Here is a 16,884-nt window from a genome sequence, read left to right on the forward strand (position 1 = left end):
AATGCTGTATAATGACTTATAACCCATATTTGGTTCTGATGCCAGAATATACTAGTGAAAAAATCCTCAATGGGAAAACATATTGTATATTGCTCCAAACCTTTATCCTATAAATCCTAAAATAACGGTGTGTGTTTAAAATTAAAGCAAGGAGATATTGATGAATCAGATAATTTGTCAGAGATTTGTCTTTCTGAGATCCAAAGATGTCAGCCAGAGGCAGCGTCATTCCTGGAAGAGAGAGAACTTGGGAGGTTTAAAACGTCTTAAGCAACTTACCATGTATGATGAGCTAATGTTACCCTACCCATGCTAACTTTATGTAATTGATTTCAATTGAAAATTCAAGAATTATTGTACAATTAAGTGTCATTTATTGTACAATAAAATGCTTAAATGCTTTTCATACTTCAGCTAATGGATTTTGAATATAAAATTGTATAGTGAAAAAAACTGCTTATATTCTTAATTTTTCTGTTCCCACTTTCAATAAACAATACTATAAACAATAAGTACGTGACTGTACGGTTTTCTTTAAAATATGTTTCACATTAGATTCACATAGCTAATTCAATAAAAAAAAATGTTTTTAAATGTCTGGAAACATGCAAAATGTCTCTATATTAAAGATGTATCAGTCTGCCCTGCCTCCTGATATGCTACTCCAGCTAAAAAAGAAACACAAAAACAATCGGCAGCATCATGACACTGCTGAGCTGTTGATTGGCTGAGGATCTGTGTGTGTGTGGAGAGAGTGCACTGTATGTGTGTCCTGTATAAAGCACACTGCTCTGCAGCATTTCTGTACTGGTGCAGTGCCGGTTCATCTCCACTAATGGTGTGCAGAACAAGGGGGACTTAAAGAGGAAAAACTTCTCCAACCAACAAAACATCAACATCATATGAAAACCAAACAAAAAGCAACAACAAAAAAAATATCCTGCATCATGAGCTTTGACCCTTTCATCTCCTCCCTCTCCCTGCGATGGGAAGATTCCCCCTCCAGCAGAACCACCTACCGGCTCTCCCGAGGGCCCCTGTCGTCCTCCAGGTGGTCGACACGTTTGGAGCCACTGCAGCGCTGGGAGCAGAGCGACCTGAGTCAGGCGAGCATAGAAAATGCAGAGCTGCTGGAGCTGCGGGCCCAAGAGCGAGAGCAGCTGGTGGGTCTGAACAATCGCTTCGCATCCTACATCGAGAAGGTGCGACACCTTGAGCAACAAAACCGGGTGCTGCTCCTACAGCTGGAGGGCCTGCGGCGCAGGCAGAGTCAGCCGTCCCGTGTGCAGCAGCTCTACCTCCAGGAGGTACGGGGCCTCAGGGAGCAGCTGCACCAAGAGGCCCAGAATAAAGCACGCATGGAGGCGCAGAGGGAGAAATTGCGGGAGGCACATGCACAGCTGCACGAGCGCTGGGAGGAAGAGGCACGGCAGCATAGCCGGGCAGAGGCAGAGGTGCAGAGGTTGCGGGAGGAGGCGGGTCAGATCGCTCTGTGCAGCTGTGATGCCGAGGCCAGCGTGGTCTCCCTGACGCAGGAGTTGGCCTTCTTGAAGCAAGTGTTTGCAGAGGAGCAGGAGGGGTTGAGGGTCCAGCTACAGGTTGCCAGCCTCAGCGTGGAGCTGGACACAAGTAGACCGGACCTGTCGGCCGCTCTGAGAGAGATCCGAGTGCAGTATGAGAGCCTGGCTGGACGCAACATGCAGACCGCCGAAGCCTGGTTCCGGGGGAAGGTGGCGAGCGTAGTGGAGCTGACAGATAAGCAGGAGGAGGCTGTGCACTTAGTACGTGAGGAGACCGCTGAGTATCGACGGCTGCTGCAGTCCCGTTCGTCTGAGGTCGAGGCACTGAGGAATGTCATCGATTCTCTGAATGCACAACTAGGGGAGCTAGAGGAGACGCAGGACACTGAGGTCACCAAGTACCAGGTATAGATCACCAGCAGCAATCAATCCAAGTATAATTGCACCACGTACGCAGTACGACCACACAAATGTCTCAGTGGAGACACTCTTAGAAGTGAGGTCATTATGCTATTGACTGCAGAAACATTCTGTATAAAAGAGAAGAATAATGAAATGGAAAATAATCAGAACAATCTTTATTTGTGTCGATGGGCATAATACGCTCATATAAAATGTCCAAAAATCGTACCGTTATGGGTACAACAGCTTGTCACTGGGGCAGTAGTCTTAAGCAAACAACGTTGTACCTTATCTACCCCTATATTGTACCTAAGAGTAGTAATATGTAAAGTACAACTGTCAACCTTTTAGGGGTAGATGAGGTACAAAAATGGCAACTGCCACGGTGACAAGCTGTTGGCCCCTAAACGTACAATTCTCTGACTTTTCTCTGCTTCAAGTCTTTGTGTTTCCTTATTTGTTGAGGACAAAGACTTGACACAAAGACTGTAAATTTGCTTTTACCACGACAAGTCAGTGTGCTGACCTTTACTGTTCTAGAGTCTCAGCATTGATGGAAAAATATTTCTGCTGTGCTTTTGGCATTGTAAGGTCCAAGTGATACCAAAGTTGCAGAAATGTTACTGATGCGGACTCATTCCATCAGTGCTGAGTCATGACTGACAAACGGATTAGGACAGATGAGACTGATTCTAGAGGGAAAGGTAGTGCTGACTAAAATCTTTACGATCTATGAAGTTCTGCAGTTACACTTTACTTGAAGGGGTGTGCATAAGACTGACATGACACCTTCATAATCATGACATGACACCTACATAATCATGACATGACACATGTCATGAATATGAAGGGTTTTTTATGCATATTTATGACAACTGTCATTAAGTGTCATTCGCTCAGTTATGTAATTTATTATGCAAAGATGACATTGTTTGAGATGTCTTTGTTATGGGCTATGGTTAGGGATAAGGGTAGGGGTAGGGTTAGGTCAAATAATGTCATATTTGCATTAAAATGACATAACTGAGCGAATGACACTTAATGACAGTTGTCATAAACATGCATAAAACCTCCTTTATATTCATGACATGTGTCATGTCATGATTATGTAGGTGTCATGTCATGATTATGAAGGTGTCATGTCAGTCTTATGCACACCCCTTCAAGTAAAGTGTTACCAGTTCTGCTCTACTACTCTGTATCTCTGGCACAAAAACAGTGTGTAGGAACACTGAAGCATATCAGCATTAATTTATGCTTTGAAATTTTCTTTGAACAACTTCTAGGAGAGGATAAATGACCTAGACAGGGACATCGCTGATGCGAAAGAGGAAATGTCACGCTATTTGCGGGAGTATCAAGATCTGCTTAACGTGAAGATGGCTTTGGATGTTGAGATTGCAGCTTACAGGTAATATACTTGACAGTATGACACTTGCAGTTTCTTTAATCAATTTAACTTAAAACCATTCTTGTGTATTCAAAAAGAATCAAGAATAACTTTGATGTTAGATCACAAATGAGTACTGATTTAATGCGGTTTGTTTTGAACTTAACTTTATTTTTGTCTTTACAGGAAACTCCTGGAGGGAGAAGAAATTCGATTTACGTATTCCACCCTACCAGCCCTGGCCTAAACCCCTAAAACACAAAACCCTAGTAACTCACATTCATCATATTCATATTTTAAATATAAATATATCACCTTCCCAAACACTGAGATGCACATAAATCTACTCAGCCCCCCTCCCCCCCCAAAAAAACCCTCGTCGCCAAATCCATATCCATAACCTTTACATTTACTTTCAATCCTAGTTCTTTAGTTAATTACACCCAAATTCCACCATTTAACCATGAAACTAAATCGCAGCATGTCATCGCTTTAAAGTCAGACGAGCCCTTGTGTCACACAAGAGGTACACATAATGAGGTCCCCCTTCTTCTCTACACTTGAAAATGGACAATGACCGCCTTGGAGACATCGCTAAGGGCAGCACTCACTCAGCCAGAGCTCAGTGTCATGTTGGCAGATTCTAATGGAGGACCTTAGATGGTTTAACTTAAAGAATACTACATTGTTCTGCAAATAATAGTTTGACATTTTTATGTTTCCCAGCACCCACTGAAAAATCAGATTAGCCAATGATCCCTTATATGCAAACTTTTAACCAATTGTTTGTTGAGGTGAATCGTTGTTCAGTCTCAACTCACTTTGGGTGCTAGAAATGGACTAAAACCAATTTGTTAATTCGACATTAGACCAAGAATCAGTCAACAGGACACTGTGCACCATCCCTGGCTCTTTAGATTACATGTAGTTAGTGTAACAGTTAAGTTTTAGCTATGTTAAGTTAGAATGTGTTCATTTTAGTAAACGTTGTAGTGATATTTAATTTGCTATATGTCTGTGTTCTGCTTCTCATATGTTTGTTTGGTTGAGAATATTTGATTATTTTGCTTTAGCATTTACAGTATCTGACTTGATAAAAGCATGACTGAAAATCAAGAGTAGAAATAAAAGCTCTAGAACTGGAGTTTTCAGACTTGTGGTTAAAATACAGCATGCTTTCATCTGCTTTTGTTGTGTCATCTAAGTTAAAATGTTTGTCAATTATCAGTAATTTGAAAATGAACAAGAAACCGAGGCTGATTATCATGGCAGTCTCTGAACTGAATGGTGCTGTATGTTTGCACCTAAAATAGATGCTGAATAAAGCAACAGTACCTCTTCTGGAGCACATCTCTGGTGTGTGTTTGTGTGCAAGACATGCAGTGAGGTCCAGATATCCAAAAATTGCCCATTAAAACATCTTTGGAACATTTTCACATTAAGATGGAAAAGATGGATAAGCAGGTTTATGATGAATGACTCAAACCTGATTCTATTAGTTAACAATAACGGTGTGATCAGTGTAGCCCAATTCCTGAAAGCATGCTTTCATCTGCTTTTGTTGTGTCATCTAAGTTAAAATGTTTGTCAATTATCAGTAATTTGAAAATGAACAAGAAACCGAGGCTGATTATCATGGCAGTCTCTGAACTGAATGGTGCTGTATGTTTGCACCTAAAATAGATGCTGAATAAAGCAACAGTACCTCTTCTGGAGCACATCTCTGGTGTGTGTTTGTGTGCAAGACATGCAGTGAGGTCCAGATATCCAAAAATTGCCCATTAAAACATCTTTGGAACATTTTCACATTAAGATGGAAAAGATGGATAAGCAGGTTTATGATGAATGACTCAAACCTGTGATCAGTGTAGCCCAATTCCTGAACGATTGACTCTTTTGAGTCGGTTCTTTTTAGTGAACAAAACCCTCATGAATCAGTCAGACACATTAATGATTCAGTCTGAGTTACTTGCTGAACTTACGTTTTGTCATGTCCAATTCAGAAAAACATGAATAAAATAAAGTACAGTATAAATAAACGATAATAAATAACTACAAATTGTTGTCCCTTTGAAGCCCATTTCTGCCACACACACACATTTATATATACAGTATATATATATATATATATAAACATTATTTGGTAACTTAAAGTGTAAATTGTGACATACAAGTCATAATTATGACAGTGTTTTTATTAATTTATTTATATATTTCCATGTCGTAATTGTCAGTTTGTTGTCATTTTGACTCTTTGTCATAATTAACTGTTTTAATATGATGTAACCAAAGTGGTCGACTTTTAATGTCATCATTTTAGCTTTTAATGTCATAATAATGATCATCATTTTGACTTTTATGTCATAATTATAATTTACCTAAGCTTTTTTTCTTCTTATGTGGCAGAAATGTGCTTCCACAGAGACAACAACCATGTATACTGGCTGTTCATGTGACTGGCTTTTTATGTAGATATATTATATTATGCATTTTTGTCAGCGCTGTTTAATCAAAAAGGAATACGTTACCAAATTGTTGTTTGTTTAGTATTTTTAACCAACGGATGCTTACCTTATTACCTCGGTTATGCCGCCTCTAGGCCGCTTTTTAGAACATTTTTTCCACATATTTCTTCCGACGCAGGCTAGAACGGTTAATGGCACCGTTAAGGAGCCGAAATCGTTCACATAAATCATAATCATAACAGTAGTTAATTTCCCTTGTTCGCAGTTCTGCTTCCTTCCAGCGCGCGGCAGTAGAGAGCGCGTAGCGTTCAGCTCAGTCGTGACTGTGGCTCGAGTAAAACAAACAGCTTTTCGCATCGACCATACTGCTTTAAATTCTTCTGGGAACTGTAGTCTGTGCGGATTACCAGAAACAGTGGAGCATGCACTATTAGGTCGTGCTGCTTATGATAATGAAAGAGCATTTCTGTTGGAAGAATTAAAAGAAATAGGGATAGAAAATATTACACTTAAAACTTTGTTGAATAATGGCTTGAATCGTTATAAAATATATAATGCTTTAATGACATTCTTTTAAAAAGTAGATCTGTTTAACAGGATTTAGAAGGGATTTTTCTATTATTATTATAATATATATATATATATATATTTTAATTTGTAATTTAGTTCTTCCTATTCCATCAATGGTCCACACTCCAGCCCAGTAGGTGGCGGGAATGCACCTATCGTTTGTTTGCCAACCGCCATAAAACTCCAAAAGAAGAAGAAGAACAACAAACATCTTCCGTGGTTAAAGTTCAAGAACATGGCGGCCTAGTGAAGCTGCTCAATGTTATATAGCCATGCTGGAATCTGTTACTGTATAATACTATACTATATTCCTTAATTCCTTTAGGGTTTGACTGTATGTTCTGCATAGACGCTTAAGGTTAACCATAATAAGATTTAATCTTCAACATGTTGCGGGCTTTATCGAGGTGTCATGCTCCTGTCGTCCGTCTTCTCTCTCCTCGTACTGCTGTTTTGGTCGAAGCTGTCAGGGGAAGAAAATCTCGCACAGACCCCATAGCGAAGTCAAAACTGGGACGGATCAAGACTCCCCCTCCCGTAGATCCAGTAGAAATGGTTGTACTAAAGGAGCGTTACACTGAATACAATCTGGTTTTAAGAGCCCTGCGGTAAGACTGCATTACATTAAACCTTTTCCTGACTGATTATGATGTCTAGTCACCAGTGAATACATCTGGTTTTCTGATTACCAAACTCACGCTATTTATTATCACAGTTGAGACTTAAGCCAGTTGAGTTTGAGACTGACAATCTCAACTGACATATCTGAACATGTTATGCATGTAGACTTGAGTTCAAGGAGCAGATGTTGAGGAAGAAATATGAAGAGGAGGTTGGTTCCGTGGCAGAGGAGAGAACTAAAAGGGAGGCAGAAGAGCATCGGTCACTGATGGCCTTGAATGATGCTGAAAACCTCAGAATGCGTGAGATAAGGTGAGTCATTTAGAGGTGAGATACCTAGGGGGCATTTTGTGAGAAGGTTCTAGCTGCGTGAACAGAGTAGTATGTCTGAATTCACAGTATTCATAAAACAGTAGACAAAAAGTCCTTGGATGACCTACAATATCTGGCGAGAACGGGCACTTGATTATCTCACGAGGCTGCAAAAGATTTGTGCATGGCAGTTCAAGGGATAGTTCACCCATACATGAACATTTGCAGTTAATTGACTCCCCCTTTAGGGGCTCTGATGACATTCCCTAATTGGCTTTTTTGTTTTAGGGGGTGTAACTTGTAGTGATGTGATTTATGGTGGTGAGGGATGCAGTCAGATATACTTGCTTTTCGTTGCTGTTTGAAATGAATGTGTACCATCTGGTCTTCAAGAGCGCAACGCATGCAGAAGGAGGCTGAGGCCGCTGAGCTGAAGAAGAGAGAAGCAGCCATCTTACGCCAGCAAGAGCTGGAGAGCTACATTAAAGAGAAAGAAAGACAAATTCTTCTACTACAGGTGAGTGCTTTTACAGAAATTTTGTTCAAACTTAAACTATGTATGAGTAGTGCTGTCATGTTTTGTGTTGCAGTATTTTTATTTGATTAATTTACAAACTGAAGATATTTTATACATTTCTGAAAAGGATGACATGCTTTATTCATGTTATTATATTTGATTAGATAGGGTTTTGGGGGTTTTATGATCTAACCCCTCTCTCACCCTGCATTCATCTGTATTTCAGGAAGAGGCAAAGGACTTCATCACACCGGACAATCTAGATCAGCGTATTGAAGAGGCTCTTGACAACCCGAAAAACTACAACTTTGCCATTGATAAAGAAGGACGTGTTGTCAAACGGACTGCATTTCAGCAATAAGGACTTCAAAAACCTAAATACATACAATGTACATAAAATATATACTGTCAGTGTCATCGTTTAAACTGTATGGACAAAACAAAAAAATGTTTTTCTCAAAACTGATCCATATGAGAGTGCTTTCTGACCCTCTGCAAGTATTATTAGTGAGTGATATGTGAGGAACTCAAAATATCTCAAATATACTAAAGTCTCTTAGTCTCTGTCTTCTTATGATGGTCTTCACTAGTCAAAATAGTTAATACAGTAAAAGCACCAACTAATGTCATGACACCTAAAAATGGCAAAACAAATGTCCAGTAAGTGTGTGCTGAATTAATTCTAATTACCTTAAATGTAGAATAATTGAAGTGCCACAAAATGTAACCATAACACTTAAACATTATACATGCTAGCAAAAGTGTTTTTAGTTTGTTCATGAGGTTAAAGGGTTAGTTCACCCAAAAATACAAAAATCTGTCATTAATTACTCACCCTCATGTCGTTCCAAACCTGTAAGACCTTCGTTCATCTTCAGAACACAAATTAAGATATTTTTGATGAAATCTGAGAGCTGTCTGACCCTGCATAGACAGCAACGCAACTGAAATGTTCCCAAGTCCAGAAACGTAGCAAGAAGATCTGTAAACTAATCCATGTGACATCAGGGGTTCATCCGCAATTATACGAAGCTACGAGAATACTTTTTGTGTGCAGAAGAAAAAAACGACTTCATTCAACAATTCGTCACAGAACAGCATACGTTGTTTACGTCCAGCTGATATTCTCCAAAATGGCACCAGGGTGATGCGGAGGCGACGAATTGTTGAATGAAGTTGTTTTTTTCTTTTGCGCACAAAAAGTATTCTCGTAGCTTCGTATAATTGCGGATGAACCCCTGATGTCACATGGATTAGTTTACAGATCTTCTTGCTACGTTTCTGGACTTGGGAACATTTCAGTTGCGTTGCTGTCTATGCAGGGTCAGACAGCTCTCAGATTTCATCAAAAATATCTTAATTTGTGTTCTGAAGATGAACGAAGGTCTTACGAGTTTGAAACGACATGAGGAATTAATGACATTTTTGGGTTTTTCCCGTGTTTTTGTTTTGTTGTAAATATTCACAATCCTTGCGTCGCATCTCACAATAACAACAGTTACTATACATTCAGATTGAATAATGCACTTTTTTTTATAGGTTATTAATATGAATACTGAAGATAATTAATTTTTATCCATAAAATGATTGAATAATCAACAAACAATCCATGAATTGTATTTAAACTTTTACATTCTTGCCTCATCTTACATTGCCGGGGAAATAGATGCTCAATTCAGATCTGCATATCATACTACTCTAAAAATATAATGATATAGCATACTACTCTTTATATAACGATATGGTAAAAAAGTAGTATGCGGTTCTATATCAGCAAAGAGTTTCAAATTCAGCAAGAGTTTGACATCAAATTAATCAAAGATATTTAATAATTCAATTACATTTATTACACTATCACTTAATCATATCTACATAATATTTCTGATTAGTAAGGTTTAACTTGTCACACTAGACAAAAATGTAGGAATTGGCTGGCTTGTCAGATGGAGTCTCCCACAGGGTTGCCAGGTGTGTGTAACAAAACCAACAAACCCAATGACTATCCAAATATCAAAACTCAGCATATGCAACTCTCATACCTAAAATACGTATTTTACAGTCACTAGTATATGTAATACACAATTTCAACTTTAAAATCACTAGTAGTAATCATAAATAATCTGTTTTCATATAATAAAGACATTGCATCAAAGAAATGACATTATGTCTAAGGTAAAGAAAAAACTCGTGGCAGAGTTGGTAGAATGTAAAATATTTCAAAATGCAAATTTCAGTCGATAATCAATGCAATATGCAAACCTCTTTAAACCGCGGGAAAAATCAACCTACATTTACTCAATTGACGGGATAACCGCGAACTTGGCAACCCTGAGCTCCTCAGACATGTCCATACATGCGCAGACGCGTTGGCCAACTACTGCTTCCGGTACAGTCACCGAGACAGACCCTACAGGAGAAGAAGAAGAGCCGAGGACTGGACAGGCGCCTCGACAAGCATATGTGAAGAACATTTGAACCACATATTCATATTTAAAGAAGATTTTATATACATTTTCACAGGAACTTTTGCTAATATCTAATGTGTTTGACACAGTGGTGTCCTGCTTCCATCGGGATTGAATGTTTTCTACGATACATCTGATCTGATGCAACATGGCAGCATCACATGTTAATAGATGTCTCATAAGGACAGTCACGAGATGTCTCCGGGACCGCGGTCGGCAGCCAAATGTGATGACAGTAAGGCCTTTCGGACACTTTTCTAACTCCTCTCCAGGTAAAGAGGACCATGAAGCAGGAGCTGTAACGTTAGTCTCACGCCGGAGTTCAGGAGGCGGCGGTCGCAGCGCTCGCCTGGCAGCCGCGCTTGGACTGGGACTCGGAGCAGCAGCATTGTATTCATTAAGAGACGAGGACAATACAGATGCCCTACAGAGGACAGTCGCGCTTAGGCATTTGCTAATTGACAGTTTACTACCGACGGTCCAATGTGCCTCCCCGTTTAAACCGGACAGCCCGCGGTACAAGTATAATTTCATCGCGGATGTGGTTGAGAAGTCCACACCTGCTGTAGTCTACATCGAGATCGTTGGGCGGTGAGTCTGTCAGAAATGCAACGAAACTGTGTTCTAGTCCTGCTGAAACATCTTAAACTAGCTTAAAACGAGTCTCTGAGCTGGTTTAAAGGAGTCTTACATTCTGGTCAAGCTGCTGACAACCCCTTCTTATAAACTAGCCCCCCTGACTAGACTTTTGGAGGCCAGCAAACCAGTTTAGGCTTGTTTAAGTTGTTTTTCTCTTCACAGGGACTTTTTCATTCTTTGTGAACTGGTTGCATCTGACATCTAGGTGTTTAGTTTCAGTTCTGCTGGGTATTGTGACTAATAATATATGCTGTGTTTTTCAGACACCCCTTTTCTGGCCGTGAGGTGCCCATCTCGAATGGCTCTGGCTTCATCATAAGTAGCGATGGCCTGATAGTGACCAATGCCCATGTGGTCGCCAACAAGCGTGGCGTTCGTGTTAAACTGACCAATGGAGAGACTTACAACGCCACGGTCCAGGATGTCGACCAGGCTGCAGACATCGCTACCATCAAAATCAATGCTAAGGTACCAGTGGTGCTTTAATGCAGTGTTTCCCAACCTTTCTTTAGTCGCGGCACCCTTTGGAAATTTTAACAAACTTGTGGCACCCTCAATGGTGGCAATCAGTAGGCTAATTTCTAATGAAGAGGCTAATTTATATGACAGATTTTAATGTAGGCTTTTATACATATGCAAACATTATTTAATCACCATTATAACTAGCTATCTCACAAATTTTTGCTCACTCAGTGTTTTTTTTTATTTTACAGTGGGGTAATTTTGGTGCAGTAGCACGAGATTTGATTGATTTCAAACTTTGAATTGAATAAAAAATGACAAGTAAGCAGTCCGTAATAAAATAAGAACAAATAAAGAAATTAATAATGATAGCACAAATAAAAAATATGCACAAAGTCTCTCGTTAAGCATTTTCCTCCTGTAGAAACATACAGTAAACAGAAACACTTAACATGGCGTAATGTATTAAGATGCTACTAAAATATCAAATTCAATATACAGTTTATTAATATAATGAATATGTATATAGTATTTTCCTATATGCTCCTCTACATTATTAATATACATAACTAATATGTACAGGCAAGCAGGTGAGCCCAGAATAAATGCAACACGCACAATTTCGTGTTAAGCATTTTTCCATATAGAATAAACTGTCTTCAGCTCTTTTATGTCATTGTCTTTGTCCATTAAGCTACATTACGTGTTTTATTTATAATGATTTTCTATAAGAGGAAAATGTTTAACACATTGCGTTCTGGGCTCGTCTGCTTGCCTGTACGGAGTTGATCCTTTTAAAATCACTTAATGCATTTCAAAATGCACGTTCATATTTGTTGGTCTGTATTTGAGTCAACAACAAGACATGTCTTTATCATAGTCAGTTATTATACAACATTAAGCGTTTTGCTGTATGGGAGGACAAGTGAAAGTTTGTGCATTGTGTTCATAGCCATCTGTTTGCCTTGTAGTACATTAAATAATAACTATATATCGAATTTGATCTTTTAATTGAACTTAATGTATCTTAATACATTACGCCATGTTAAGTGTTTATGTTTTTCTACGGGAGGAAAATGCTTATCGAGAGACTTTGTGCATTGCGTTCATATTCTGCTGTTCTGGTCACGGATTTGCGGGTCTTGTCTTTTTCTTGCAGGACCCTGTAGGTTACGGTACTAAGTTAGTTGTAATCGTTTAATCACCACCACAGCGTCACGTCTCCATTGGCAACACGCACGATTTGTGTTGATTGCAAGTGACGTCGCAGGTATCGGAGAGTGCAAGTGACATTGTAATTTAGTTTATTTTTTCTTGCCTTCACCACCTGGCTACTGTTGTAAAATGTTGAGCGATTCAAACAAAAAGTAATCAATAAATAGAACAAAATTTTAAAAAAAAGACTGCAAGTGACATCGCTAGCGGAAGCGCAAGTGTCTTGAGAGCGCAAGTGTCTTGAGAGCGCAAGTGTCTTGAGAGCGCAAGTGTCTTGAGAGCGCAAGTGTCTTGAGAGCGCAAGTGTCTTGAGAGCGCAAGTGTCTTGAGAGCGCAAGTGTCTTGAGAGCGCAAGTGTCTTGAGAGCGCAAGTGTCTTGAGAGCGCAAGTGTCTTGAGAGCGCAAGTGTCTTGAGAGCGCAAGTGTCTTGAGAGCGCAAGGCTGAGAGTGCAAGGCTGCAGCTAGACCCTCTCGGAAATTTCGGTGCATCTCTAATTATTGGCGACATCAGAAATGGATATTATATAATAGATGCTTTTTTGAACATTTTAGCAATTTAAAAATATTAAAAAAGGATTTTTTACACTGCACCCCTGCTCTAAATATTCAGCAGGGATGCATTAAATTTATCACAAGTGACAGCAAAGACACTTACAACGTAACAAAAGATTTCTGTCTCAAATAAATGTTGTTCTTTTCACTTTCTATTCATCAAATAATCCTGAAACAAAGTGTGTCATGGTTTACACAAAAATTCTATGCAGCAAAAACAGTTTTCAACATGGATAATAAAAAGAAATGCTTCTTCAGCACCTAATCAGTATATTAAATTATTTCTGAAGGATCATGTGACACTGAAGACTGGAGTAGACAGGCTGCTGAAAATCCAGCTTCGCCTTCACGGGAATAAATAACATTTTAACATTTATTAATATAGAAAACAATTATTTTAAATTCTAATATTTCACAATATTTTGATTTGTACTGTATTGTGCACATAAGAGGCCCCAAACTTTTTAGTTAAATTGACTTAACTTTTAAAAACACATCTCCTCCATCTTTAGCTGACTCTTGCACTCTCTATTCTAATTCTAATTCTATTCTTTAAAAAAAAAAAAGTGCCCCTTTTAGATATAACTGCTTGTTTTCTTTGAAATTTATCACAAGTGACAGCAAAGACACTTACAACGTAACAAAAGATTTCTGTCTCAAATAAATGTTGTTCTTTTCACTTTCTATTCATCAAATAATCCTGAAACAAAGTGTGTCATGGTTTACACAAAAATTCTATGCAGCAAAAACAGTTTTCAACATGGATAATAAAAAGAAATGCTTCTTCAGCACCTAATCAGTATATTAAATTATTTCTGAAGGATCATGTGACACTGAAGACTGGAGTAGACAGGCTGCTGAAAATCCAGCTTCGCCTTCACAGGAATAAATAACATTTTAACATTTATTAATATAGAAAACAATTATTTTAAATTCTAATATTTCACAATATTTTGATTTGTACTGTATTGTGCACATAAGAGGCCCCAAACTTTTTAGTTAAGTTGACTTAACTTTTAAAAACACATCTCCTCCATCTTTAGCTGACTCTTGCACTCTCTATTCTAATTCTATTCTTTAAAAAAAAAGTGCCCCTTTTAGATATAACTACTTGTTTTCTTTGAAAAAAAAACTAACACTAGCTTCTCTATTCTTTTTGTATTCAGTCTGTTTTCTTTTTATTTATTATACAATTAACAAAAAGCAAAAAAAATGCCTCTAACACTAGCTTGCTCTATTCTTTTTCTATTCTATCTGTTTTGTTTTTATTTATTATATCATTTAAAAAACAACTTGCTACATGCACTAAGCTAACTTGTCATAGCACTTTTACATCATTGCTCTTATGTTGATTTTGATTGCTTCTATTGTCCTCATTTGTAAGTCGCTTTGGATAAAAGCATCTGGTAAATGACTAAATGTTAATGTGTGTGTACATATAATATGTACTCCTACAAATGTTGCATGTCTCATTCTGTTCTCTTCCCTCCTCGTCTCATCCCAGCATCCCCTCCCAACGCTGCGTCTCGGCCAGTCGTCTGATGTGCGTCAGGGGGAGTTCGTGGTTGCCATGGGGAGCCCTTTCTCTCTTAAAAACACAATCACATCTGGAATCGTCAGTTCTGCCCAGAGAGGAAGTAGAGAACTGGGCCTGTCCAACTCCAACATTGACTACATCCAGACTGATGCTACCATAGATGTACGAGCACAGGAAACGACATTAGAGAACTTGGGTATTACTGCTTGTTCATTTCATTTATCAGATAACTCATATATTGCATCACATTTCTATTTTACAGTTTGGAAATTCAGGAGGTCCCCTTATAAACCTGGTGAGTCACTGACTGACATTTACACAACATACCGCTAGTACATTTTGGTTTTAGAAACAAGGAAGTTGAGGTGTTTAATTTTGCAGGTCAGATTGAATTTATAGGTCATTTGACTTATTTGTCTACCTGATCAATCTATCTGAGAACCTGCTGATTGGTCACGTGATGTAATGCATGTGATATGAACTAACATGTGATGTTTGTAACTTTCAGGATGGTGAGGTCATCGGCATTAATACCATGAAAGTGACTGCAGGGATTTCCTTCGCCATTCCCTCAGACAGAGTCCGCATCTTCCTGGAGCGTGCGGCAGACAAACAGAGTAAGAATGACCCTTGACCTTCTCATTCTTGTTAGTGACATCATTTGTATTGAGGTCGCTGATTGATGTGAATCGGCTGTTTTCAGAGTCCTGGTTTGGAGAATCAGGATCAAAACGGCGTTACATTGGAGTGATGATGCTGACTTTGACCCCCAGGTGCCTATCTGTGTTTTAATAACAGACCATAAAAGTGTGTGAGATGGTCACTGTATTTTTTTTTTTTGTATGTTTTTTGCCCTCTCAGTATAATCGAAGAGCTGAAGACGCGTGACATGTCCTTCCCTGATGTTTCTCATGGAGTTCTCATCCACCGTGTTATTATAGGATCTCCCGCCAATAGGTAAGCAGCACTGCTCTCACCCCCATGTTGATAGTCCTCCTGTTGTCGATGTCATTTCCTGTTTTCTGTTTCACAGAGCTGGAGTGAAACCAGGAGATGTTATTGTTGAGATCAACGGGTCAAAGGTGAACTCGTCAGAGGAGATCTATAACGCTGTGAGAACAAGCGACAGCATAAACGTGGTGGTCCGGCGGGGGGCCGACCTCCTCATGCTGCACATGACCCCTGAACACACAGAGTGACGTCCCGTGAAGCTTACGCATATAAATAAGAGAGTAATAAATGGTTCGGCTGAGTGAGAAATGAGAAGCGAAAGATGATTTGAATAATTATTATAGAAGGAAGTTGAGGTGTTTAATTTTGCAGGTCAGATTGAATTTATAGGTCATTTGACTTATTTGTCTACCTGATCAATCTATCTGAGAACCTGCTGATTGGTCACGTGATGTAATGCATGTGATATGAACTAACATGTGATGTTTGTAACTTTCAGGATGGTGAGGTCATCGGCATTAATACCATGAAAGTGACTGCAGGGATTTCCTTCGCCATTCCCTCAGACAGAGTCCGCATCTTCCTGGAGCGTGCGGCAGACAAACAGAGTAAGAATGACCCTTGACCTTCTCATTCTTGTTAGTGACATCATTTGTATTGAGGTCGCTGATTGATGTGAATCGGCTGTTTTCAGAGTCCTGGTTTGGAGAATCAGGATCAAAACGGCGTTACATTGGAGTGATGATGCTGACTTTGACCCCCAGGTGCCTATCTGTGTTTTAATAACAGACCATAAAAGTGTGTGAGATGGTCACTGTATTTTTTTTTTTTGTATGTTTTTTGCCCTCTCAGTATAATCGAAGAGCTGAAGACGCGTGACATGTCCTTCCCTGATGTTTCTCATGGAGTTCTCATCCACCGTGTTATTATAGGATCTCCCGCCAATAGGTAAGCAGCACTGCTCTCACCCCCATGTTGATAGAGTCCTCCTGTTGTCGATGTCATTTCCTGTTTTCTGTTTCACAGAGCTGGAGTGAAACCAGGAGATGTTATTGTTGAGATCAACGGGTCAAAGGTGAACTCGTCAGAGGAGATCTATAACGCTGTGAGAACAAGCGACAGCATAAACGTGGTGGTCCGGCGGGGGGCCGACCTCCTCATGCTGCACATGACCCCTGAACACACAGAGTGACGTCCCGTGAAGCTTACGCATATAAATAAGAGAGTAATAAATGGTTCGGCTGGGGGAGAAATGAGAAGGGAAAG

The 16,884-nt window shown here is 39.3% G+C and overlaps 4 protein-coding genes across 4 annotated transcripts; all 4 read left to right on the forward strand.

The window, feature by feature from the left end:
- The first annotated feature begins 713 nt into the window (after positions 1-713).
- LOC107582528 (neurofilament light polypeptide-like) lies at positions 714-4,673 on the forward strand. The gene is made up of 3 exons (XM_016268420.1): positions 714-1,925; positions 3,209-3,333; positions 3,499-4,673. The coding sequence occupies exons 1-3, from the start codon at positions 903-905 to the stop codon at positions 3,557-3,559; spliced, it is 1,209 nt and encodes a 402-aa protein (XP_016123906.1). The 5' UTR covers positions 714-902; the 3' UTR covers positions 3,560-4,673.
- A 1,877-nt stretch (positions 4,674-6,550) lies between these two features.
- On the forward strand, positions 6,551-8,431 carry LOC107582565 (28S ribosomal protein S26, mitochondrial-like). The gene is made up of 4 exons (XM_016268457.1): positions 6,551-6,955; positions 7,134-7,280; positions 7,674-7,797; positions 8,024-8,431. Exons 1-4 carry the CDS (start codon positions 6,735-6,737, stop codon positions 8,156-8,158), a joined length of 627 nt encoding a protein of 208 aa, XP_016123943.1. The 5' UTR covers positions 6,551-6,734; the 3' UTR covers positions 8,159-8,431.
- Positions 8,432-10,146: 1,715 nt separating this feature from the next.
- LOC107582530 (serine protease HTRA2, mitochondrial) lies at positions 10,147-15,943 on the forward strand. Its single transcript, XM_016268421.1, has 9 exons — positions 10,147-10,257; positions 10,352-10,853; positions 11,165-11,369; positions 14,635-14,829; positions 14,930-14,962; positions 15,176-15,284; positions 15,371-15,440; positions 15,529-15,624; positions 15,701-15,943. Exons 2-9 carry the CDS (start codon positions 10,411-10,413, stop codon positions 15,864-15,866), a joined length of 1,317 nt encoding a protein of 438 aa, XP_016123907.1. The 5' UTR covers positions 10,147-10,257; positions 10,352-10,410; the 3' UTR covers positions 15,867-15,943.
- Positions 15,944-16,074: 131 nt separating this feature from the next.
- On the forward strand, positions 16,075-16,855 carry LOC107582554 (serine protease HTRA2, mitochondrial-like). Its single transcript, XM_016268449.1, has 5 exons — positions 16,075-16,080; positions 16,118-16,226; positions 16,313-16,382; positions 16,471-16,566; positions 16,645-16,855. The coding sequence occupies exons 1-5, from the start codon at positions 16,075-16,077 to the stop codon at positions 16,808-16,810; spliced, it is 447 nt and encodes a 148-aa protein (XP_016123935.1). The 3' UTR covers positions 16,811-16,855.
- Positions 16,856-16,884: the final 29 nt, after the last annotated feature.

The sequence above is a fragment of the Sinocyclocheilus grahami genome, unplaced genomic scaffold, assembly GCF_001515645.1.
Source record: "Sinocyclocheilus grahami isolate Dianchi unplaced genomic scaffold, SAMN03320097.WGS_v1.1 scaffold45.1, whole genome shotgun sequence".
NCBI lineage: Eukaryota > Metazoa > Chordata > Actinopteri > Cypriniformes > Cyprinidae > Sinocyclocheilus > Sinocyclocheilus grahami.

Coding starts and splice junctions, on each gene's coding strand:
- LOC107582554 (XM_016268449.1), top strand. Junction 16,227..16,312: donor GCGTGCGGCAGACAAACAGA/GTAAGAATGACC, acceptor GGCTGTTTTCAG/AGTCCTGGTTTGGAGAATCA. Junction 16,567..16,644: donor ATAGGATCTCCCGCCAATAG/GTAAGCAGCACT, acceptor TCTGTTTCACAG/AGCTGGAGTGAAACCAGGAG.
- LOC107582565 (XM_016268457.1), top strand. CDS start 6,735: ATGTTGCGGGCTTTATCGAGGTGTCATGCTCCTGTCGTCCGTCTTCTC. Junction 7,281..7,673: donor CTCAGAATGCGTGAGATAAG/GTGAGTCATTTA, acceptor CTGGTCTTCAAG/AGCGCAACGCATGCAGAAGG. Junction 7,798..8,023: donor GACAAATTCTTCTACTACAG/GTGAGTGCTTTT, acceptor TCTGTATTTCAG/GAAGAGGCAAAGGACTTCAT.
- LOC107582530 (XM_016268421.1), top strand. CDS start 10,411: ATGGCAGCATCACATGTTAATAGATGTCTCATAAGGACAGTCACGAGA. Junction 14,963..15,175: donor GAGGTCCCCTTATAAACCTG/GTGAGTCACTGA, acceptor TGTAACTTTCAG/GATGGTGAGGTCATCGGCAT. Junction 15,625..15,700: donor ATAGGATCTCCCGCCAATAG/GTAAGCAGCACT, acceptor TCTGTTTCACAG/AGCTGGAGTGAAACCAGGAG.
- LOC107582528 (XM_016268420.1), top strand. CDS start 903: ATGAAAACCAAACAAAAAGCAACAACAAAAAAAATATCCTGCATCATG. Junction 1,926..3,208: donor CTGAGGTCACCAAGTACCAG/GTATAGATCACC, acceptor AACAACTTCTAG/GAGAGGATAAATGACCTAGA. Junction 3,334..3,498: donor GTTGAGATTGCAGCTTACAG/GTAATATACTTG, acceptor TTGTCTTTACAG/GAAACTCCTGGAGGGAGAAG.